Source organism: Manduca sexta, chromosome 28 (assembly GCF_014839805.1).
Source record: "Manduca sexta isolate Smith_Timp_Sample1 chromosome 28, JHU_Msex_v1.0, whole genome shotgun sequence".
Classification (NCBI taxonomy): domain Eukaryota; kingdom Metazoa; phylum Arthropoda; class Insecta; order Lepidoptera; family Sphingidae; genus Manduca; species Manduca sexta.
The window spans coordinates 5,432,481-5,457,501 of NC_051142.1; the positions used below are offsets into that span (position 1 = coordinate 5,432,481).

General features: G+C 34.9%; 4 protein-coding genes and 1 long non-coding RNA gene across 10 annotated transcripts; 3 read left to right on the plus strand and 2 right to left on the minus strand.

Annotated features, from left to right (window-relative positions):
- Positions 1-2,028: 2,028 nt before the first annotated feature.
- Positions 2,029-4,880, plus strand: LOC115453014. Its single transcript, XM_030181644.2, has 4 exons — positions 2,029-2,114; positions 2,448-2,598; positions 3,718-4,472; positions 4,611-4,880. The coding sequence occupies exons 1-4, from the start codon at positions 2,076-2,078 to the stop codon at positions 4,854-4,856; spliced, it is 1,191 nt and encodes a 396-aa protein (XP_030037504.2). The 5' UTR covers positions 2,029-2,075; the 3' UTR covers positions 4,857-4,880.
- Positions 4,881-5,573: 693 nt separating this feature from the next.
- LOC119190940 lies at positions 5,574-14,681 on the minus strand. Of its 3 annotated transcripts, none has more exons than XR_005113298.1 (2): positions 14,475-14,681; positions 5,574-5,782 (listed from the first exon to the last, which is right to left on the minus strand). It is a non-coding gene; the product is annotated as an uncharacterized LOC119190940 (long non-coding RNA). The 3 variants fall into 3 exon arrangements; XR_005113299.1 differs by lacking the exon at positions 5,574-5,782 and adding an exon at positions 14,145-14,361; XR_005113300.1 differs by lacking the exon at positions 5,574-5,782 and adding an exon at positions 14,145-14,361 and having other exon boundaries at positions 14,471-14,681.
- On the plus strand, positions 12,986-14,472 carry LOC115453015 (DNA-3-methyladenine glycosylase 1). 2 transcript variants are annotated; one of them, XM_030181646.2, is made up of 2 exons: positions 12,986-13,072; positions 13,487-14,472. In XM_030181646.2, the coding sequence occupies exon 2, from the start codon at positions 13,496-13,498 to the stop codon at positions 14,099-14,101; it is 606 nt and encodes a 201-aa protein (XP_030037506.2). In that variant the 5' UTR covers positions 12,986-13,072; positions 13,487-13,495; the 3' UTR covers positions 14,102-14,472. The 2 variants fall into 2 exon arrangements, with proteins under 2 accessions (XP_030037506.2, XP_030037505.2); XM_030181645.2 differs by having other exon boundaries at positions 12,991-13,076.
- A 1,040-nt stretch (positions 14,682-15,721) lies between the features above and the next one.
- Positions 15,722-16,372, plus strand: LOC115453017 (nucleoside diphosphate kinase). Its single transcript, XM_030181647.2, has one exon. The coding sequence runs from the start codon at positions 15,741-15,743 to the stop codon at positions 16,269-16,271; it is 531 nt and encodes a 176-aa protein (XP_030037507.1). The 5' UTR covers positions 15,722-15,740; the 3' UTR covers positions 16,272-16,372.
- Positions 16,373-17,428: 1,056 nt separating this feature from the next.
- Positions 17,429-24,581, minus strand: LOC115454048 (zinc finger protein 184). Of its 3 annotated transcripts, none has more exons than XM_037444465.1 (11): positions 24,402-24,581; positions 23,858-24,059; positions 23,404-23,713; positions 22,841-22,963; positions 22,342-22,488; positions 21,713-21,847; positions 21,186-21,489; positions 20,796-20,886; positions 20,145-20,221; positions 19,079-19,236; positions 17,429-18,942 (listed from the first exon to the last, which is right to left on the minus strand). In XM_037444465.1, the coding sequence occupies exons 2-11, from the start codon at positions 23,999-24,001 to the stop codon at positions 18,782-18,784; spliced, it is 1,650 nt and encodes a 549-aa protein (XP_037300362.1). In that variant the 5' UTR covers positions 24,002-24,059; positions 24,402-24,581; the 3' UTR covers positions 17,429-18,781. The 3 variants fall into 3 exon arrangements, with proteins under 3 accessions (XP_037300362.1, XP_037300364.1, XP_037300363.1); XM_037444467.1 differs by lacking the exon at positions 24,402-24,581 and adding an exon at positions 24,252-24,378; XM_037444466.1 differs by lacking the exon at positions 24,402-24,581 and having other exon boundaries at positions 23,858-24,231.
- Between the last annotated feature and the right edge of the window lie 440 nt (positions 24,582-25,021).

Consider the following 25,021-nt stretch of genomic DNA (forward strand, 5'->3'; position numbering starts at 1 on the left):
ATATTGATATCAAAAATATCATGCCACTACTGCCGAGGAGCTCGCTGCACGAACACGATCTTCTTTGAAATGAACGGTTCCGTATTAAAAGATACGACAATATCGATATCAGAAGATCGGATTGGGAACCGATGCTTGCATTCAAATTCCACAATGGAAATGTAAAAACTAAAGGGAACTGTAAATTCCAAGCAGTTGATTTGAACTAGTTTAATAATAAAAATAGGAGGTATCATGTCAGGGCCCCCAGATTTTGACGGATCTAAACTATTCTAGTATACTTGTCTCTGATTTAATATTATGATAAAATTAAAAGGCGGAGCATCTTTTAGTTGCATCCGAAATAAATATAAAAAGTACTTACATACTTAATAAGTTCAAATAATTAGGCATCTTCAAAAAATGAGGGTGACATAAAGTTTGATCTAAGGCACAAAGTAACCCGTTTACTTTATTTTGTTAGATACCCTTTAAAAACTATTAATTCTTTAATTATTAACTCTGTATTTTTTTTTTTCATGTCCTCAAGTTGAATTTGGCATAATGTACAAGAATTGACATAAAAAAATCTCACTTTTACAGCATAGAATTCATAATTATCAATCGCCATTATAACCAATTAAAATTTGATGAACTAAGACAGATTTTTATTAGTTGCTTTAAATATTTGGTTATAAATTTCCTTTTGCCATGCCGAACTCTGATTACCCAGTAAGTATTCAAATCGCCAAATATACTATTATTATTATTGATGTTACATCATAGCTGAAACTTAGCTTTCAAGTCAGTTTTCGGATGTAAAAGCCGTAAAACACAAAACTTTCTGTTCCGTAGTTCTGTCTCACCTATGTGCACGCGATGAATTCGTCATAGTGCTACTTATAACTCTATGATTTAGAATAACTATAATGTAAGTTCACCCTACCAAAGAATAGACATGGAATAGAGTCTTCCGGCCAGAGGTTCAGAAACATTTTTTCTAATAGACCACTTTCAAAATTTTGTTGGTTCCGGTGAACCGCCTGCAACAAAATTTCTACAATATTCCCCAAAACATTCAAGTTTGTACATGAAACAATCGCTAAGCTTTATAAAAAAATATCTGCCTACATTGATAGGTGTGTTAAACATTTTAGTTCTTTACTATCAAAACCAGATAAATTGTCATGGATCCCTGCTTACGAATTGTGAGCCCCCATTTTTTGGTCACGCTAACGTAGACCCCCATCGACTCTCTCGTGGACCTCTGGAGGTCTACCTGGATCACTTTGGGAATCAATGCTTTAGTTACTAGATGTCGTTCGTGGATACGCCCGCGTTTAAATCATTGTCCGCTAGAAAAGTCCCTCAATCACTATATCGATTCATAGTGCCACCTATACGACCCGACGCCAGTGTCATCTTTTAATCACAAATTCAATTATTTCCCTCGAGAGCAAATTACCGAGATAATAGTAACCAAATGGTAAGTAATCTAGGACATGGTCTATACTTGTGCCAAATTTCATTAAAATCCGTTTACCTGTTTCTTGATTTACTTATTACAAATATTTAAGCATACTATTCGTCATCATCATAATCATCAGCCACATAAAATCCACTGCTGAACATAGGCCTCTCCTATAATATAAAGTAGCCAGGTATGAGCCTAAAAATATTTACTTATATAGCATTTAATTTGCAATATACGGCGGGAACAAAATTTTTCCATAATAAATAACTAAATAGAACATCTATTTCTGTCCAAGGACATCAATACCACTTTTCCTGTTATTCTTATTCACGGAAGCAATTATTATTCCATAGAAGGTAGACGTTTACTAGGTAAATTTCATAAACCTTAACCTCGTAATCAATAAGGCTTATTAGGTACTTATTCTGTAAAAAATGGTTCTAAAGTGCAATCACTGCCAATTGTTCTTATCTTTTAAAAAAAGAATTGAAAATTTTACGAGCATTTGTACATTGTTATTTCAAAACCAATAACTAAGTAGATAAGAGCGGTGTTTTATGGAAAGGAAGCAAATGACTCTTCACTTGATCAATTAATAATCAAGAGTTTTAAAGAAAGAGCCATGGTTTATTATTTAAAATTAATAATTACATTGTTTTCGGTACGTACATTTAAAACGTAAATAAGTATGTTTACAATGTTTTGTAGAATATATCAATAGGCGTACTGGGGTACGGGTTTGGTGTGTGTATGTGTTTGGGTGGTCTGGGTTGGTACTATCGCAAGGTCTATTTCTGCCACCAAGCACCAGTGAGGATGCTTGTTCCGGTTTAAAAGTTATTGTAGTTAGCGTAATTACTGGGCATTATATGGCCTAACTTACGTCTAACGGTCATTAGCGCAGTGAAGTGCCACGCAGAACTTTGTAAATTCTACTGCAAAAATAAATGGTACCTATATAAGTGACTTACCTTAAACATCCGCATCTTTCCAGATAAGATCTGTTTTACCTATGGCGTTATTAAATGCATCGCCATATTTTCTCAATAGTGATTCCAATACTGATATAGCAAATTACATTGCCTCTAAAAATTACGTACAAAATAAGAATACCTTACCTAAAGTTTCACTAATAAAAAATGACGGTAAGTAATTTTTTCTCTACTTCATTTATTTTTTACATTGGCCTAAGATCCCAGCCATAAAATTTCAGACATTAAAATTGGAATTTTGAGAATAGTCTAGGTAGGTAGTTACTATTCCTGTTTATAAATTTTATACTACTTATATTCAGGAAAATTAAAATCTATCTAAAGAATAATTTCTTTTCAATGAGGTACCTACAGCGAAAGTTGTAAAGACGTTGAAAAGATGGGTAAATATTTGTATTTAAAATTGTATTTTCACGTTCTCTGAATATGGTACAATTTTAATGTAATATCCATAAGTACTTGCTAGCTTGAACATAGACCTATTTCAAACATAAGAAGAAAGTACAAAGAAAAAATCCTTTTCGACCTGCGTCACCTTCAATGTGCAAACAGACGACAAATTTATGTCCTACGCATTGACATATACTGACCCTCTTATTCACAGACGTTATTTAACTAAACTCTATCTATGCTGTGATAACAAGTCTGTTTCTCAGTGCTGATGGCATGGCAGCCTTCGCAGTGCGTAGATATAACGCCGTTGTGATTGGCTAATATTGAGATACAACTTGAAATTGTTTGATGTCGGATAAACAAAGCTGAACAAACAGCAAGCTGTCAGATAAACAAAGCTGAGAAACAGACTTGTTATCACAGCAATGCTCCGTCCTTAGATAAATAACGTCTATGAATAAGGAGGATGCAGCAGTCCTACGGAGATTTAGCAACAATGAATTAAGTTACTAAGTTTTTAAGTAAATTTTATTAGCTAGTCATCGTCTTAAACAGCTAATGTAGATAAAACTGATTTTATTATCTTTTAAGTATTTGGCAGTATAGATTAGAGTGTGACTTTTGTATTTGGTTGACTTATACCTTTATTTGACAAGTAGCATTTACTCAGAAGTTGTATGTGATAATTGCAAAAGTTTGTGAATAAGTTTCGATGATAGCTAGCAGAATTCTACGTTCAAACCGCTGCATCAAATACCGAACTCTACGTATAATATATGTATAAATACGTTATTACTGAATTACATATAATTTTATACGAAGAAATTTATGGCCTAAATCTTAAAAAATGTATTACTAAAATCATTGCGTAATTTTCAGATACAGATGTAATTTATGTTTTATCGCAACTATCCGATGAAGATTTATTAAGACTTTTAAATGAACAACCAAACAAAACAGAATATGATCTTATTGACTTAGTACAAATGGCAGATAAACCACAACTCCATAAAAAAAATGTAGACCCAAAGGAAGTGTTCACTGGACGAAATAGAGTGGTTAATTCTAACAACTTGGAAAAAACCTACAAAAAAAGATTTTCAAAGATGCCGTTAAATATTATATCGCAAAATCCAGTTTTTAGATTAGAAAATAAAGAAGTTGATCCGTTCATTTCAAATCATAACTCAGAATCTAAATATGCAGCAGTACAAAAAATAAAAAATTTGTTATTTAGTCGCCCACAGAAAGAAAATTCAGAAGAAGACACCGTAGACGAAGAAAAGAAAGAAATGTTATTTGAGATTCTTGTGGGGCAGTTGAAATCTCTTTGTTGTAAAAGAGATACAATGAAAACAAACCATGAACCCAAAAAGATACAGATTAAATCACTTTTAACTGAACTAATTTCAAAAAATATTTATGACAAGGTTGATTCATTACAAACTAAGTATTTACAATTAGCAGCACCATCGACGAATGAATATATGTTTTTAGTTATAAACGACGAAATAAAAACGAATGATAGCGAGGAGCTAGTGTCTGTAGATCCAGAAAGTATTGAAAATAACAGCAGTGTTTTAATATTGGGGCCAATAACATCTTCTTTAAGCGATACGCAATTGAAATTGATAGTAAGTAACTCAGATCACGATAATTTTGTTTTTTCTTAAATTTAATATAGATGGCCAGTTTCGCTTTTGAAGCTGTTACTTTATATAGTACCTAGTATAGGGCATTTTGAAAACCTTTGGTCATTTTATAATTTTCAGATGAATAGGATTTCAAGTGAATTCGTTAAGCCGGAATATTTGCCTCTTTTACAACAATTATCTGCAGGCGTTTTTAATAAGAAGAAGCTAATAAAGAGCGTTATCAGTGGACCGGACACTCGAAGATATATTAAACCCCACCGATGTAATCACCAGTCCAAACTTGCAAAAGTATATGGTGGACCAAAATGGATTGTCTGCACTGGATATTTAAATTTAAACACGCCTAGCTTGTACGATAAATAAATAAATATATTTTTCTAAATATTATATGCGCCATAGCTTAAAATCGTGTCAGTCTGATGGGGCGATCACTTGCAATTTTTGAATAGTCTACATTAGGTACTACGTAAATATATATCCTTTCACAAACTAGGGAAACAAACTCGTTATTAGACCCAAACAACGTTTATTTTAATATTCCGTTGTATTAGCCAAAAAAGTAAAATGAGACTTAACAAAAGTAATGAGGTACCTAATGTCTGTATAGCGTAACTAGGAAACCAAGGGTCCAGGTAAAAGAAATGAGGACCTCCGGTCCAGTGCATGTAACAAGGCTAGTGGGCGGTGAGGCGAGGTAAGGAGCTTTTTTAAACTTTCACCTTAAAATATCTAGAAAGGACCATGTCGTTTATTGCCGCGAATAAAATATATTGTTACTTACTAGTTTTGTAGCTACTACATAAAAAGTCAACACACATATTTATGCCATTTTGTGTCGTTATGAACGCGTACATAAATAAGCCAAGAACACATGTCTGTTTTACGCACACTGATCTGCCAAAATCATTTTTTATAAACGTCTGCATATTATGCATTATATACTTTGACATTATATAAGGTTTTAATAAGGTCACTAATTGGGAACAGTAGAAAGCCTGGCCTCGGGGACACCGGTTACCCACGCCCCTAGGTAAAGTTAACTACAAACATATCTAGTGTTAGAGGTATTTAAAAATAATGTAGAACGTAAATACATTAGTGTATTTAATGTTTCACAACAGTACAGCTCGTGCGTAATATGCGTGGTACACTGTTCGGTGATCGGCGCCGCGCCGCGCCGCCGCGTTGCCCCGTCACCCGCGCCCGGCCCCTCCATTGCACCCGCAGTCGTCACTACTCGGGTGCGCTCGGCCGATGTTCGGGCCCCTCTTATAGTCGTCCATCCTGAGCTAGAATACGACCTCGTATTACAGGGTTGAACACAAAAATTATTTAATCGATCAACATTGAAATGAACTGAAGTTGTCTTGACCAAACTGAGCTAGGATGGTTTTCTCGGAATATGCTTGACCGAGCTGGCCATGAACATAGGAGTCTGACCTAACTGGTGCTGCCCTGTCCGACCTGGAAAAAACAAGAATTATGCGGTTTAAGCTTGACCGAACTGGTTTTGGCAGCTTAAGCTTGACCGAATCGGTTTTAGCTGCATAAGCTCGACCGAACTGGTTTTGGCAGCTTAAGCTTGACCGAACTGGTTTTAATTGCGTATCCTTGACCGAACTGGTTATGGCAGCTTAAGCTTGACCGAACCGGTTTTAGCTGCATAAGCTCGACCGAACTGGTTTTGGCAGCTTAAGCTTGACCGAACTGGTTTTGATTGCGTAAGCTTGACCGAACTGGTTATGGCAGCTTAAGCTTGACCGAACCGGTTTTAGCTGCAAAAGCTCGACCGAACTGGTTTTGGCAGCTTAAGCTTGACCAAACTGGTGTTGATTGCATAAGCTTGACCGAACTGGTATTAGGCAGTTTGGGCTTGACCGAACTTGGCTCCCACTAATATGGATGGATATCATATATCATAAAACACCATGACATCAGTCACATCATATTTTTAATCACGTTAACTATTTGTGGATTATTTTTCATAATTTACTCATTAACAAATCTCTAAGAGCTTATGTCCATAACAATCTTTTTTTTTTCATTAAATATTCACAATATAACCAAGAACATGATACATATAACCAATAACTGTTATGGCTATCATAATAACAAGAATTATCATCTATCCAAGTTACTCATCTTCTTCACTATCAGAGTTTTCTTGTACTCTAAAAGGTTTCATCTTATCTCCTGCTATTACGTTCCGGTATTTCCGACCTTTTGAATTTAATCATTCCACTCGATACCTGTCATTATCCAACTTTGTAATAATTTTATACGGACCAACGTATTTGTCCACTAGTTTTCCGCTTGTTATCCCCTTTTTTAATACTCTTCGTTCTACCTGAACTAAGTCATTTACCTGAAGATTTATTGTTTTTATACGGCTCTTATCATAACGAGTTTTCATTTTTTGCAGCATTATCTGCTAAACGTTCTGCTACCACTTTGCGATTTTGATTAATATCGGGAGTATCCTGTTCTGGATTTGGAACATCTAAAGGAAATCGTGGGGTAAAAGCAAAAATTAACTCGAAAGGATTTTCTTTGTTGAATTATTAACTGTAGAATTCATACCTCGTTGGACTTGCGATAGGTGATTCTCCCACTGATTATGTTTGTCACCAACGCAGGCTGTAAGCGATTGTAAAACTGTGCGATTAAATCGTTCTACCTGCCCGTTTGCTCGCGGACAAGCTACAGCATTTTGAACATGTTTAATGCATCTTTTAGCACAAAAACTTGCCATTTGGTGACTTGCAAAACATTTACCTCGGTCACTAATGATGCGAGCAGGCGTACCAAATATTTTCTCAAACAGAGCTAGTGTCGATAAAACGTGTTCGGTGCGAGTATTAGGTACCGGTTGCAGCCACACATACTTTGTAAATCCATCAACGACTAACAGAAGATAAGTGTTGCCCTCCTGTGATTCACAGAATGGGCCTAGATGGTCAATGTGTAAAGTTTCAAATGGTGTATTGCCTTTATCTACAGGATATAATTGACCCCTTTGTATCCCGGTAGGTTTCTTAGCAAATTGACAAGAAATACAACTTTTTACGTATTTTGTAACAAATCGACGTAATTTTTCGAACCAATATTTTTTTCGAATCAATTCAATCACCTTTTCCTGACTCATGTGACCGTTATCGTCGTGGTTAATTTTTACAATACGCCACCTAACTGACTTAGGTATAACTATCCTCTTCTTCCCATCTATCAATTTACATAGCTGACCATCTACAAGGCGATAATCATTCTTTACAGCATCAGTTTCATTACTATTGGACTTGAGATCAGATATTATATTGTTAATCTTAGCATCAGACTGCTGTACAACAGTTACCCATGTCTTTTGATCTATGTGTAAAACGTTTGAAATAACCGGATTGCGGCTAAGTGCATCGGCATGTTGCATACGTGTCCCCGGACGGTACACCACTTTGAAATCGTATTCGAGTAGTTGGTTTGGGGAAATTTTTGATACACTCTACTTTATGAGGCGATGGACGAATCTCATTTTGTGCAATGTCAAAGCCCAGATAATTAATTTTAGTCTTAAGGAATGAACATTTTTCTTTACCCAACGTTAAACCCGTATCGGATATTAATTTCAAGATAGCCTCTAGCCGTTCCAAACCCTCAGAAGCTGTCTTAGAAAAACAAATAATATCATCAAGGTAAGCTCCAGCAAACTGAAATCGTAGACTACCTAACATTTGATTAATAGCCCTTTGGAAAACAGCTGGAGCATTGGCTAGTCCAAATGGAATTCTTTTGTATTGATATTGGTATTGATATTGGCCGAATGGTGTTACGAAAGCCGTATATTTTCGACTATCAGGATGTATCCATAACTGATGATAACCGGAACAGAGATCATGTGTACTAAAATACTTCTGCCCATTGAGCTGGTCGATTTGATCCTGTACTAATGGTAAAGGGTACCTATCCTTGCGGGTAATACTGTTTAAATGTCTATAGTCTACACACATTCTAGTATCCCCATTATTTTTTTGATACCAGAATGATACAACTTGCGTAATCAGACTTACTTGGCTCTATAATGTCTTGCTCTAACAAATCGTCAATGATTTTTTTTTAACTGTTTCCCTTTCGGGTTGTGACATTCTATACGGTTGATAATTAAATGGTATGGAGCTAGTTACTTTAATGGACATTTCAATTTTTATTGATCCTATTTTCCCTTCAATACCATCAAAACAATGATCGTATCGTTTGAGAAGATCGTCCAGTCGTTCTCAATCTTTTCCTACTAAATCGGTATTTAACTCAATTGTTGATGTTAAGATTTCAGCGCGTGCAATACATTTGGTCGCATAAATAGTTAAAGGTGAGTGATTACGACTAACAACTTATATTTCGGCGTAATTTTGATGCAAAACTATCGGACTTTCTAAAATATCAATTTCTTTGCCAGGCTTACGATGTTGAGAAGCTTTGACATAAATTACGTTGGAATTTAATTATTTAACATCGTCTGGTATCGTAACTAAAACATGATTTACACCATGATATAATGTAACATCATACGCAACAGACAACTTCAACATTTTATTTTCGGTTGAGACTGTTGGTAGAACATTAAAATTATTGGCAGTATCGTTAACGTTAGAAATGGACAACTCATTGTAGGTTTTTGTCACAACTACATTAGGTAACTCTGTAAACGGTCGGCCTATTATCATATCAGTTTCTTGTAGATTATCTTCTACTACCAACATGGGTACAGTTCCAGATGCACCGTCTAGTGCAACAGGAGCTGTCAATTCACCCTCTGGTATTACAAGACTACCACCATAAGCCCGAATTGTACGAGATGAACCTTTACTGAATTCCAAACCTGTTCGCATCACCGCGCTAATAGTTATAGTATTGCATGCACTACCAAAATCAATATACCCCGTTAACTTAATACCATTTATGACAACGTCTTTATGATATATCTTGTCATTTTCATCGACATCCGTCAAACGATATAATTTAGGAGGCTTATCAGTAAGTTCTTTTTTTTGCATGGTAACATTGTTCTTTATCATGACCCCATTTATGGCATATAGTACACTGGTTTTCTTCTTTGCAATTGGAAACATCATGACCAAATTTATAACAACGATCTCAACGTTTTATTTCGCTCTTTGTACATTAATTCGCAAAGTGACCCTTAGTGCCACAATTATAACACACAATGTCATCTCGCTTTGTGCGAGTTGGCATTGTTTTATGAATAATTGCAGATTTATTATTTTCTTTATTGACACTGGTACTTTTACTATTATCAATCAACGCGGAATCTGAAGCGACATCTGTTAGGTATTGTAATAAACTTTTAGTGTCATGGCATGCGGCACCTCGGGCTCCCGATTTCAATATTAGGTCATTCAATGTGAAAATTATTACGTCGGCTATAACATGATCAGGTTGATCGCATTTCTTTCCCTAATGATATTTTTTTTATAATAAAAATCTAATACACTTTCATTATTTTCTCGCATCACTGTTACAAAATCATATAATTTTGAGGCTATTCCTCTTCCTTCCGGAAAATTAACACCTATTTTTTCCTTCCATTCTTTCCAACTAAAGTCAATATCCTGTTGTGCATCAAACCATAATCGTGCATTGCCTGATAATTTTGACGTCATTTGAAATATAAGAAATCGTTCGTCCCATGCAAAAATTTTAGCTAACGACTCCAATCGTCTTATCCAATTTTGAGCACTTATTTTGTCACTACACATGTTTCCGGTAAATGCAGGAATATTATCTAAACCCGGTAATAATTTGTTCACCTGACCTTGACTTGTCGAACAAACCACAGAAGTCGCGCTGTTTGCAGTAGGTACACTGTGCAGATTTTGCGGCGCGGGCGGTTGTAGCGTAGACGCCGGCGCGGCGTGTCGCATTTTTCATTATGCTCGCCGACACCCACCAACATCGTCGACCCTGTTTGTGCTAATGGACATGCTGATACTGAAATACTTTCTGGAACTATTGGGGGTGTAAACACTAAATTTGTTGTATCACTCAATTGTTGAACCGGTGTAAAACTCCCCCGCGCCGTTAAATTCAAGTCCAGCGGCTGTAGCACCTTTTTCAAGCGTTTCTCTAAGTTTTCTAGACGGGACTCCAGCGCATTATGCTTCTGATGTTTTGATGTACGATGACGTCGCTCCCGCGATCGCGAACGAGATCGCTTCCCCATGATGGTAAAAACAACTTATGGGCGTAAGAATATCCCGATTCTGAACTGTTAGAGGTATTTAAAAATAATGTAGAACGTAAATACATTAGTGTATTTAATGTTTCACAACAGTACAGCTCGTGCGTAATATGCGTGGTACACTGTTCGGTGATCGGCGCCGCGCCGCGCCGCCGCGTTGCCCCGTCACCCGCGCCCGGCCCCTCCATTGCACCCGCAGTCGTCACTACTCGGGTGCGCTCGGCCGGTGTTCGGGCCCCTCTTATACTAGCTACAGCAATTCAATTATCAAACCAAACATACCTACGGCTTGCACGTAAATATAAATATGAATATTATTTATACTTTATTCTACTTATTTCAAACATTTTAAAGCTTTTTGCGTCTTTAAAATTAGAAAAAAAAATGTTAGGAAGCCTGTTTTGTGAAGTGTAGCGTGTCAGTACGCTTTATGTTCATTAACATTATAAACATAGATTAGAACAGTTTTTCTGAGATAAAAGTCCTTGTCCTACTAGGGTTTATCTTTAATATTGTTTTGCTGAAATGTTTCTACTAATACAATTAACCATATGATCATTTACAAATCCACAAGCTTGCATAAATCATAAAATCTATTTCGTAAACGTCCAGTTCTTGTAATAATCTTCTTCGAATCTTCTCAGGTGGCTAGAAATAGGTTTGAATAGAAGCATGCTTTAGGATATGGCCAACCATATAGGTAAATCCTTTTACATGTGGTAATACAACTGGAAAACATTCAACTATGGCTGGTTTCGATCGGTTTCAGTGAGGGCGTCGTGGAATTTCGAGCTTGTTGTCTCGAAGTACTTGCTTGACATGTCCCAGCTCAGTAGCCAGGTGTTTCTTGTCACACGATTCCTTTTGTTCTTTGAAACAATGATTTGCACACAGTAGCTAATTATTTTGTATGTTGGTGAGATTCATCTTATGTTTTGGATAGGTAGGATTTAGGTACACAGTATCACTGAAGGTGTATAAATTTTGCAGTATTCTGTAACATGAAGCGAGCCTTCGTGAAGTGAAGTGAGCACCGAAATCTCAGTGAGATCGTGCGGTAACAGCTAATGTCGACCTCTTAACGTTATGCATATTATCAATTCGCGATGACAATAACACATCTAATATGCTGAACAGGCAGAAAAGACGTAAGACGCGGACATATGTCTCTTCCGCGTCCTTTTCATATAAAATGTATAGAAACCTCGCGATACAAAACATACAGAAAAGACGGGGCCCAGACACGACGCTTACTCGTTTGCGCTCTATTGTATAACATACAGGAAGAACGAGGCACGGGCGCGAGCGCTGATGGACGGGGGTGCGGGCGGGGTGGAGCTCGGGTGCCGGAACTCGCATGTCGCTGTAACATGAAACTACCTGCGTCCTGGATTAGTTGCAACGTGTTTAGAGGAGGACGATCATCGTATATTAAGTGAAAATACGGGACGATTATCAATTCAACGTTTAATTTTGTATTTTAATAAAAAATCAACTACTTTTCTATGATTATAATAGACCAGAGTATTGCAATAACCTTCCGTATATTAGCTAGATACACCTACGCTAACACATCGTCATCTTCGGAAGAAGACATGTTACTGTGTCAAAATCGGACAACTGAAAACTGTCATCACTCACGGCGCCTAACATCACGTCCGTGCCTCGTCTTTTCTGTTTTAAAAAAAATCGACGGCGCCCCATCTCCGCCCTGCCCGCGCCCCGTCCTCATCTTAAGTCTTTTCTGTGTGTCCCGCGCCTAAGAAGATAAGAGATTCATTGTATTCCAACTTTATTAAATGCACCAAATGCAAATAATAAGTTTGTTATACATAAGTAGTAGATTCGTATTTTGTTTAAATTTAATTTATAGATAATTAACGGTTACAATTTTTTCTTTACAAATGCTATAAAGATATTATTTATTGCCAAACTTCATGATTCTTGATCAACGAGAAATACCGTATAGATTTTGATACTCGTCTGAAATCACAAAATAAGCGAAGTAAACGATGACATCTTTGAGTCGTTGACTCACAACTTTGGTCTTTTTACAACTGAAAGACACTGTTGACTTGGTATTTCTTATAAAGCTTTATTTATTAATGAAGATTGGTCTGAGGTTGCTTTGTTTAACAGCGACGAGTTTAGACAGCAGAAAATTATCTAAAGACAAAAAAAAGCACAACAACAATATATATGTACAAGAAAGGATCTCTCTGCGATGACAGTAGATAAATGACAATAGAGAATAGACAAGTAATAAATACGGTGCGAACTGTCAAGTGTCATTTGCCAACGAGTTTTGGTGGACGGAGTCTCATACGTAGTAGGTATATAATAATATTATAATTCTCTTTGATACTGAGTTACCCTCAGAACAATCTTATTATTGTTTTGTGGAGTTAAGCCAATCACAACAAATTGAAATGTTTATTTGTCTCTGATTGAAATTGGAATACGGTGTTAACCACAAAGAGGAAATATATATTTTCCATAATATACCTACATTGTAATTCTCTTTGATTTGTGGTTTACCGTCTCTCTAATCTATCTGTCTCTTCTCTCTAGTTTTAATTGTTTCTATATAATTATTTATAATTATTCCCTTTATAACACCCAAATTTATCCACACATGCAACAAATCATAATTAATATGAACCTTATGTATGGAGTTGGTGCCTTATTTAATTTGGCAAATAAACTTAGCTATTAACAAACATATCATTACTTTACTTATCAGGTTATCAAAATGGTGGACGAAGAAGGCAAACATAAAGAAAATAAAGTGGTGAGATGTGAATGGCTGAACAAAGATAAACTTTACATTAAATACCATGATGAAGAATGGGGCATTCCTCAATATGATAGTTTACTTTTATTTGAGATGCTGTGTTTAGAAGGACAACAAGCTGGTCTATCTTGGATTACAATTCTTAAGAAGCGAAATAATTATCGAAGATTATTTTGCAACTTTAATCCTACTAAAATATCTCAATTTAACAGTAAAGATATCAATGTAATTTTAAGTGACAGTGGTATTGTGAGACATAAAGGAAAAGTTCTATCAATTATTCAAAATGCCATTAGCTATTTAAAAATGAAAAAAAATGGTGAGGACTTTTCAAAGTTTGTGTGGAGTTTTGTAGAAAATAAACCATTAGTTAATAATTGGAAAAATAGCTCAGACATTCCTACACAAACACCAACATCAGTAGCTCTTTCAAAAGCATTAAAGAAAAGAGAATTTAGATTTGTTGGCCCAACAACATGTTATTCGTTTATGCAAGCTTGTGGACTTGTAAATGATCATATTGTTAATTGTATTAGTAGAAACATTTCAACAAAACAATATTAAAGAGAAAATCTAGGTAATACAAACAAATAAAACTGCCGTACAATATAGTTGAATTTAATTTTATTTGAACAGACAAAGAAAAACAAAGACATATTTAGCCTAAAGGCTATAGGCTCCAGGGATAAGCCCTGGAGTAGTAGATGGATGGAGTACACCAAGGCGTAGGGTGACCAACTTTGGCAAGTGTTTTCCGTACCTCCACGTGGAAGAGAGCAAGCTTATTGCCATATCAGGCACAAATTTCAGACTTCGTGCTGATACTGAGCAGAAAAAATCAATATCACTGCCTGACCCAGAATCTTACAGTAGTGTCTCGTACCGCACATGCAATATAAATATTAATTTATAACATTAATTCCCAATACGTACTTACTAGATTTATTGTTGTTCCGAAAACTCGTTGTGTTGGACTAAATTGTACTGCAATTCGTACATCTGACTTTAATATAGTTTCAACATTGAGAGCGTGTGATTATGTACGGAGCGGCATTCATAATATAAGAACTCCAGTCCAGAGACCAACAAACTAGAGAGACGGTTAACTTCAGAGACCAATAAACTAGATGTCTGGATGTGAATAAAAAATATTAGTCAAGTAAGTCATATTATTTATTCAAGTGCATAAATAGGTAGGTAATAATACTGTAATATAATAATAGAAAATATATTATTATGATTACATGGATGTACGTGACTATATCTATTGGTAAATTATATTTTAAGGTGGTAGCTCAAGGTCCATTTTCATACATTTTGTTTCGGCTTTAATCTGGGTAACTAAACAAGTATTGGCAAGTAAAGAATTTAAATTCACGTCTAGTTAGTGATTAGTTCTCGCAGTTGAAGAAAAACGTAAAAATAATTAATAATCATGGATATTTCGGCCTTTAAAATTTCGTCATATTAAATTTTAAAGGCCGAAATATCCATGATTATTAATTATTTTACGTTTTTCTTCAACTGCGAGAACTAATCACTAACTAGACGTGAATTTAAATTCTTTACTTGCCAATACTTGTTTAGTTACCCAGATTAAAGCCGAAACAAAATGTATGAAAATGGACCTTGAGCTACCACCTTAATGATTCCCAAATTTAGGAATTTTGAAAAATATGACCTACGTTATTTTTTTAATAATTGGCAAGCATCGGTTTTTTAGATTCCGAATTCTCCGTTTCGGGAAATTTAAACTGGCCTATCACTAGTGGATTCAATGTTGTCAAATTAGTGGATTTATCCAAAGATTAAGATATAGAAGCCTTTATAGGAAAAGTATAGATTTTAGTTGCTAATGGTGGTTAATAGTAGATTATTTTATAACATTTAAAATGGGAGTAAGACGATAAACCACTAATTCTTTATACACATTTTATCATATAATATAGCTAATGTAGGCTAAAATAGTAATGTTAGATTGCCAAAAATCTGGGAAATTTAGTTTAGTGTGATGTAAATGAAAAATATATTTATTCGCTAAAAAGCTCACCTCATAAGTCTGACTTGTGAGTTTCGAGGGATTTGAAAATTCTAATAATTTTCGGCAGGTATGAACAAATTGGCAACACTGAATGAATAGACAATTGCCATTGCTAACACGTCACGCCGTTTCATATGACGAAATTCCGCTTTTGATTTTCGAATGATCGCCACTTTACTGTACCTTATAACCTACGCCGGTCGCATTGCAAGCACTTTTATAAACTACATAATGGCGGAACAACGTGAAAGAACCTTCATCATGGTTAAGCCTGATGGTGTCCAACGTGGTCTTGTCGGTCAGATTATCGAACGTTTCGAGAAGAAAGGTTTCAAGTTGGTTGGCCTGAAATTCGTTTGGCCATCTGAGGAACTTCTGCAGCAGCACTACAGTGACTTGGCGTCGCGTCCTTTCTTCCCCGGTCTTGTGAAGTACATGAGCTCTGGACCAGTTGTTCCTATGGTTTGGGAGGGGCTAAATGTAGTGAAGACTGGCCGCCAAATGCTTGGTGCTACGAACCCAGCTGACTCGCAGCCTGGCACTATTCGTGGCGATCTATGCATTCAGGTTGGACGTAACATAATTCATGGATCTGACAGTGTAGACTCGGCAAACAAGGAAATCGCCCTGTGGTTCACCGAGAAGGAGCTCGTCGGCTGGACACCTGCTGCTGAAAATTGGGTCTACGAGTAATAATTCCATTATAACCTATAAGTTTGTCAATTTGTGTCCTGCTTATAATTATTCAAACTATAAAAATACTGTGATTTAAAAATAAATTTTCTTAATTTAAATATTTTTTTCTGTTATATTCTAACCAGAAAATATTCATATAAGGTGAGTATGTTAGTATCTACCTAACACATTTTTATCATTAAAGTTCCATACTTTTAAATAAATTCACTGTTATTACTTATACTCCTTTTTTCTAAGCTTTAGTTTTTGTATCGAAAATTATTAATAATAACTAAATAATTTCAAAATGTGGGTAATTTATTTGCACTGAATCAATGCTACAAATAAGCCTTAGTAAGAAAAAAAGTGGCTCTCGTGTATCGTATATTTTCTTATTTTAGTGTTATAATTTGCATGAAACACGTGACTTCACACGAGAAACTATTTGCGTAAGCACACCAAAATCAAAATTTAAAAGCATCTACTGAGTAAGAAGTGCTTATGAAGGGACATCAAGAGGGGCTATTTTAAATATGTGGAACAATATATAGTTACGTATTGTTAAAAGGGTAGGTACTTCGTTTTGCCAATGTAAAAAGCGTTAGGCGACGCCACGCCGCGCCGTCACATTTGCCAAATGTGGCACTTATTTTTATACTCATCTCTCGAAATTCTATTTGAACACCTTTCAAATGGTGGTGCTCTACTTCCACGAACCAAATAGTAACTAGTCTTAGCTGCTATCGAGTCCAGTCTACGAAATGAACTTACGAGGCCACCGCTGAATATACGAAAATAGGATCCTTTAACAATTATCGTCTATAGCCCAATACGAACAAAAAAAAATATTAGTAATTAGTTCTGTAAAATGAAACAATCAGAATTTTCTTTCAAACAGAACATGAGGCTCGTTTCACCAACTCGGATTTAAGAGCAAACAGCAAATGGAGGTTTGTCTTAAATCGATAAACTGCAGTGCAAATACAATAGATTCAGGATATTACTATACTAAAAAATTATACTTGGCAAATAAAATATTCACCGCTTCTACTTCACACGTTGATCTAGTTTCTCAAAATAGTTTCCGAATTGTCAAAATTATAATATTATGTTTCATTCATATTGTAATATTATTTCAAAATTTTTAAGGGATTTAAGAAAATAAAACAATTTTATCTAGTCTATATAATTTGCTATATTTATAATAGTCCATAGTTAAAAATCCTAACTTATAAAACGCATTACTCTAATGCAAGTTATTGGATGAGCTGCACTTACTACAATAATACACAAATACATACCGTAACAGACAACAAGCTAAAATGGATTTCTTTACAAGTAGTATTGGTTATTTTTATCTAAAATAGAATGTACATATTTATGTATATTGGCAAGTGCACCCCATCCACTGTCATTGGACTTGCTAAAATACTAAATCAAGTTGGCGTCTATATCTACGCCCTTCTTGTATTTACTATTTACACATCGCAAGAAGTTCAAGTTATCCATTTTTCATTCAGTTAATCACTCAGCACATTTTTTTTCTGGTAATCTTGATTACACAGTCAATAACATTGCATAGTCAATGTCTCGCAAATAATTTCAATGTTACTATAGTTGGCGAAATCGATGTTGCGGTTGGCATTAACAAATTAAGTAATAAAGTAAAAATCAACGGATCATTTACGTCAATGCGGAAGTCATTGGTATAATATTATTATTTTGGTTCATTATCGCTTTATTACGAGCACTGTTTGACCCTATTAATTCTAAGCTACGATTTATGATTCATTATGATATTCTCTTAGTGAAAAACGGAATCTTATACTAAATGCACCATTGCTTTTCAATCACAATTCATAAACATAATTCGTAACAATTTGTGGTTTTAATTAACTCTGTACAAATAACACACAAGCAACACCGTTTTTTTATAAATTAATCATAAAATAAGGGATAAAAGCCTTAAAATACTTTACATTTGACCCCTAAACTGAAGACGAACACTATCAACACGTTATAAACCTTTAAACCTTTGCTAAGTTAGTTATTTATGAGCGGGCGCAATGCTCTTTACGCGATGAAAGATCCAAATTCCAAGCACCATTTACTGTACAAATGTTCAAACGATACCGCGTGAATGTGCTTTTCAAATTTGACAATCTTCCGCACGATCATCTGAATTATCAATAAAACACTACTGTGTTGTTATGATACCTGTATGAAAACATATATCTACATGATTATTATGATTTCACCTAAAGAAATAAAACTGCTCCTGGCGAAAATATACAATACAGCATTCGATTTATATCCTACTGGGCACAGATTGTAGGTTGAATATCATAAAACAGTAAAGCTTCATTAATGTAAAAACATAACTGTGGTGTTCGGTTTTAATGAAAAATACCGCAACATCATTTATTCTAAGTACCTCTGGTTTACTCATAAATTATTGTGCTGCAAGTATTGACTCAGTCGTTTTTGCTAGGTGGGCATTCAACAACAAACTACAACATGTCCTAGGCTCAAAGAGATTGGTCTCCGTGGTGTTCAACTTCGACAGCCGGCTGCGTGTTCTGTTGATGCTCGCTGCTTTGTTGTTGCTGCTGCTGTGTCTGTTGCTGGTTTGATTGTTGCTGGTCTATCTGGTTTTGCTGCGCTCTTGAGGGTAATGGTGCCGTTTGTCCTTCAAAACATGAATACGATTATATTTACGAAATAATACATAAAACAGACACACAATAACTTATTTCAATGAAAATATTATATGCGGTATAAAAATATAAATAATATATACGTTCTTGGACATGTAAAATACATACCATATTTGTCATGTATGCCTCTATGTCTCTTGAGTGCGAATCGATCGGCGAAGGCGGCAGTACAAATGTCGCATTTGAAGGGCTTTTCGCCGGAATGTACTTTGGCATGATTCTTTAGATGTGCAGCTTGACTGAACGCTGATCCGCATGTCTCACATCTGGTGAAAATTACAATATGTAAATATAACAGTTTTTTTTTAATTTACGATGAACGAAATCAGAAGTTTTAGGAATGAGAACCCGTAAATTAAATAGACCATTTAATTTCGAGTGTTCAATTTCGATAGTTTATTAAGAATGGTATACTAAAAAAAACGACTTTATAAGGGTATATAACAAATTATTAACACACTAGATCAGGGATGGCGAACCAATGCGTGCCATTGGTGGCAAGTGACAAAATACTTCGGGCACGCAAGTAATATGCTAAACTTTCTAGATGTATATTTTTTTAGGCTTCACTTCTCTGAACATCAGTTGCAGCGTAGCAACTTTGCAGAGACCCGATTTAAAACAAAAAAACCTTTCGAGTTATAAAAAAGTTGCTAAAAGGAGCACTGGGGTAGATGAAATCGGTCCTGGATGGCACGTTAAAGGCCATATTTCCTTTTTTATAAATAATGGCACGTTAACCAATAAAAATTCACCATCCCTGCACTAAATGTTGTTCGTAAGTCGCGGCTTCGCCTACGTGTAAAGACTTTCCTGCTACAAATATCGCAAAATACTTTCGCGATTCTATACGAAGCAACAGCCATATATTAAAAATCTGATTCAAATTCTTTTATTTCCCATTGGACCAAATTACCGGGATAAAAATAAGTAGCTTATGTGTTAATACAGGACATGGTCTACCCGTGTGCTAAATGTCATCCAAATTAGTTCAGCTGTTTCTGTGTTTGAATTCAGTTAAATAAAACAGCACAGGGCATCGGGAAGCAGTATAAATTTGATATCGGTAAATGTACGAATACAGCGCACTAACTGGTATTATCATTTGCTGTGGCAACCTTGTTCCTACAGTTCTACTGCAAACTAAACATGATTATAGCATATTATTACTCACTTGTACGGTTTCTCTCCTGTGTGAATGCGCCGGTGATTCCACAATGTCGCATGTCTCGCAAAGCCTTTATCACACACCTGCGCATAAACCACATGAAATTTTTAGAAGTCAAATGTCACTGTGAAGCTACTTATTCAACTGATTACTGATTATACTTATCGATTGTCGCCATTAAACGTATTTTATAAAGCTAAATTGACGCTAAAGGAACTTTGAGCATTTCATTAAAATATGTTATCAAGTACAAAAGTGATAATATCTGTATAATTTTTAAAAACCATGCCAATAATCATTTAACAAAATTTTGTGACAGATTCGTAGATAAGTAACAGGTTGAATTAATTGGTCAATGAACAAAGTCATTTGAAAGAATGGTTTCATAATCTTTAAATCACTCTCTCATTCATAAATTAACTTGTAATCTCCAAATGCACACCTTATATATGCCTATGGGAAACTCTTAAAAGCGGTAGTGCATCATTGAATATTCCGTGATTGTCAAGTAATATCAATGGGTGGCAACCACTATGGAACAGGTAAGCCACGTATTGTATACGCTAACATTAGTTGTCTGGTCATCACAGTAATCTATTAAGTAGCGAATTAATGGAGAAACTTAAATACAAAATATAATAATATGCATATGCTCACCTCACAAACATAAGGTTTTTCACCAGAATGAGTTCTTTCGTGATTTTTCAGATGCGGTGATTGTGAAAACTGCATTCCACATGTGGAACATCTGCACATTGCAAAACCATAATATTTTGATTAAAATTATTGTAATTTATATTATTTTATTTTCAACAGAATATGAAGGTCTTTAAAAAAAGTTAAGTAATTTAAAGAGAATAGATTATTTACATTGCGGCCTTATTGTATATGGTTATGAAATATAAATTGTATATTATATTATCTTTGATTTGTCAAAATTTATTTTCGTGAAAATAAGTACATGGTTTCAGATAGTAGAGCAAGCAACGACCCTGTATTTTGATCATGAGATTTGAAAGACACATTTTTAAGTATAATCATATTTACCTGTAAGGTTTTTCTCCAGTGTGAATTCTAGAATGATTTTTAAGGTAAACTGCTTTTGCAAAAGCAATACCACATATTCCACATTTGAAATTCTTCTCACCAGAATGTAACTTTTTATGTGACCACAGTGAAGAGTATCTAGAGAAGGAGCCTCCACATATGTTACAATGGAAAGGTTTGTCAGAATTGGATTGATTTAATTTATTCTTATTTCCACCTACAAATATTATGCCAGATCCATTACAATTTTGACATTTCGTTACAGAAGCCAAATTTCTTTTTTTTACAGGATGGTGTCCAGGCACTGGAACATCAAAATAAACAGTTATAATTCATTTTCTTCTTCTTAACAATAAATATGACATCTCCTAACTTATGAACATTTTAGACTACTTTGACATTTCACCCACTGCTTGTTTGCTTGCCTAGGAATTCCATTTTATATGTTACATTTACATTTTCTGCTGCTGAGAAGTTTCTACTGATATCCTTTTTTTTATTCTCAACAATCCCTGTAGAGTACTCACAAGGCTTTTGCTGTTGCTGCGGCTGTTGTGTCGTCTGCGTGTTGGCGAGCGGGTCTGTCGGCGGCTGCACCGTGTTCACGCCGCTCACCTCAAACTTTACATTCTCCTCCGCCACAAATATTTGTGTCGCGTTCACTTGTAAAAACAAACACTTAATAAAACAAAATAACTTATCAACTATGAAAATTATTTTATACTAAATTTTTTTTCTTTCAATTTTCCCCATATTGAGTAAGGCAGATACAAATACAAAAAGAATATTATGGCAAATGCCCAGAAAATTAAGAAAAAACAGCCATTGTAACAAAAAAAAATAGCATATAATAAATATCACAATGGAACAACATGAGCAAGATAGCCCCATATAAACTAAACAGCATAACTAAATTTCAAAGTGTGCACGAGCAACATAACAGAGGTAGAAGACAAATACATTAGGTGCTTTCTTATTGACTAGTATAAATTTCGATAAAACTTCAATTAATGAAGAGTAAACATGAGAAAGCAAACAATTAGTTTGTGGGGTGCAGAATATAAAGATACAAGGAAAATTATTATAAACATAAATTATTTTCATTTTCTAAATTTCAACACCATCTACCTAAACATAATACAACAAATATACTTACATTGGTTATTTCTCTGATGATCTACAGAATCTTGTGCAATGCAGGTCTCACATCTTATTAACTTTGGCCCTTTTCTTTTGGGGTTATTTGTTATTGGTCCTCCACATGTTATACACTTCTGGACCTTGTCAATTATTACTGGTTTACCTATAAAACAATTATTATTCCACTATTTAGAATCATACTAAGTTCTTATTACTTTATATTGAATTTCTACATTTTCCTCTTTTTAGGGCTAGGCAGAGGTGTAATACATGCATTTCACAAGCTGTGTTAGCTCTCATGAAAAGGGGCTGAGCCTATTACCATTTACAATTTCAAACTAAGAAACTCTGTAACAAGGTGCTTAAACCAGGATTGTTGCAATATTGCTATGTATAACAACTATATTTTAATTCAAATAAAAATTTACATATGATTTCAACCAATTCTTCTCAAGGCTACAGTAAATTTTACTGTAATTTGCAGTTTGAAACAATGAAATGGTAACCATACTTACTATCTTGGATATGTACATGATGTTGTTGTTGCTCGTTCTGGTCTGATGAGAGTATTTGAATATGTGGAGGCATTGCTTCATTCCCTGTGCTCACTCCTGTTGCCACCACTGTTATGTTACTATCTGTAAACACATAAATAATACAAAAATATATCCAACACAGTAAAGAAGCTATTATAACTAAAAAGGTTATTTAAAATATAACTTAAAATTACACAATAATTGTCACAGTTTAATCTCATTTGTACCAATTATAATATCACTCAATATTTTATCTTCTTATTATTTTTTTTAAATGGTGTAGTTTTCAACACAGCCACAAGAGATCAAGTAACAAGAGTTTCAATTTCACTCCTGCAGTCCCTGTTTCCTAGGACACATAATTACTTAAAATGTTGGGAGAACCCATCATAATGCCATAGCTTGCTTCTTCAAACCTAAGTATGTAGAAATTAATTGAAGAGAAATATTAGACATTTGAAGCCTAGTGACAATATCATCACTGGATGTATTTAATACTGAATAAAGTAATTATAAAACAATTTATGACATATTATATTTACCAGTATCTTGTGCATGTATTCTTTTATGTGCATTCAATAGAGTGAGATGACCAAACATGAGCCCACATACATCACATTTGAAACTAATATTAGATATAGCATTTTGTATTCCATTCGGTGCAATCTGCATTTGATTGACAAGGGCATAGTTGTAGGAAAATGGTTGGGCAATGTAACAGGTCTTGTCATCACTGGTGGTCAACTGTGTGATGTTGACACCTCCTGTTACCGCACCTCCCCCACTTGAACTTCCTGTGCCAATCTTGCCTATCATATTGACATTGGTGGTGTAACAGAATGTAGGAAATTCCTGAAAATTCAAAAAGTATCGATAAGTCCCTGTTGCATAGGAATCTAACTCAATATAATTTAAAATTACTTGGGAGAATAATAAATCACAAGTTTTTTGTAGATAAAGCCACCATTCATATGGGACAAAGACTTGTTTTGTTACCTGTTGTTGTTGGGTTTGTTGAGTTTGTTGTGCATTTTTCTGCTGTACATTTTCTATATTTTTGCCTTGTGACTTTTGCGTGGGGTGCTCTTGATACTGCAGAGTCGGCACCGTTCCCGCTTGAACTGTATTAGTAGTGAACATGTTGCAGTTCGTGTCACTCCTTCATCACACTTTTCGTTCAACTACACATTGCATACATCTACAATAAAACAATATAAAATTTATCACCATTGGTATATCAAACATTGTTGATAGACTGCGATTTGCACTTCAAAAGCGCGCTAATTGTACGAGAAAGAGAAACTCCGAAAACATAAAGTGCGAAGGTAACGGGGGATATTTCTTATCACCCTACTCTACTCGTAAAAAGATCAGTCGAGGAAAACAGTACCTATCTACCGAAGAGTCGATATGTGCAAGAAAAGGATGACGGAATACTTGTACGCGCTTCCAGTAAACGGACGCCATTATACTCGCACCAGACGCCGTGATAAAAATGTTTAAATAAAAACAGCACTTCACGACTATTTCTGGCACTTACCTGAATAAAATATTATTACTCTAAGTACAATTTTATAGCAATACCTAATAGAAATACAAATTCAAAAAGAATCAGAATATTTTATTTCTATCTCACTTTCTTCACTAATTTTCCATCTCACAAAAGAAATGAAATGGCGATACAAAATAAAATGGCGGGATAAGACAATGTTGCCAATTGAAAAAAAAACTTTCTATTTAACGAATGACACTATCTGTGTACATTAACGAAATTAACAGATAATAATAATTTATAATAAATGGAAAGATTATGTTGCTTTTGTGAGTAAAGAATTCTTATTTTAATTGTAATGATTTTTGGAGGTGGTCCTTTTAAAATAGGACAATACAGTTGAGTCGAACACAGAGAGTGTTCGGAAAGCCAGATCTAATATGTAGTACATATCGTACATATGTATCGATGAACTATAGTATGTACATGTAGATTTTTGTTTATTTTATATTGTAATCTCTGTTGATGGTTCTAAATAAATATCGTGTTTTTATGCATAATTCAATATTGTTTTGGAGTTAGTGCCTAATCGAATGAGTTCATGATGGGTTTGTAAATCTAATTTTATATCCGCCCGGACATCGACCACCGTGTACAAGGTGTTAAAA

Coding starts and splice junctions, on each gene's coding strand:
- LOC115453014 (XM_030181644.2), top strand. CDS start 2,076: ATGGTTTATTATTTAAAATTAATAATTACATTGTTTTCG. Junction 2,115..2,447: donor TAATAATTACATTGTTTTCG/GTACGTACATTT, acceptor GCATCTTTCCAG/ATAAGATCTGTTTTACCTAT. Junction 2,599..3,717: donor TTCACTAATAAAAAATGACG/GTAAGTAATTTT, acceptor CGTAATTTTCAG/ATACAGATGTAATTTATGTT.
- LOC115453015 (XM_030181646.2), top strand. CDS start 13,496: ATGGTGGACGAAGAAGGCAAACATAAAGAAAATAAAGTGGTGAGATGT.
- LOC115453017 (XM_030181647.2), top strand. CDS start 15,741: ATGATCGCCACTTTACTGTACCTTATAACCTACGCCGGTCGCATTGCA.
- LOC115454048 (XM_037444465.1), bottom strand. CDS start 24,001: ATGTTCACTACTAATACAGTTCAAGCGGGAACGGTGCCGACTCTGCAG. Junction 22,489..22,840: donor TCATGTACATATCCAAGATA/GTAAGTATGGTT, acceptor ATTGTTTTATAG/GTAAACCAGTAATAATTGAC. Junction 21,490..21,712: donor GCAGCAACAGCAAAAGCCTT/GTGAGTACTCTA, acceptor TTGATGTTCCAG/TGCCTGGACACCATCCTGTA.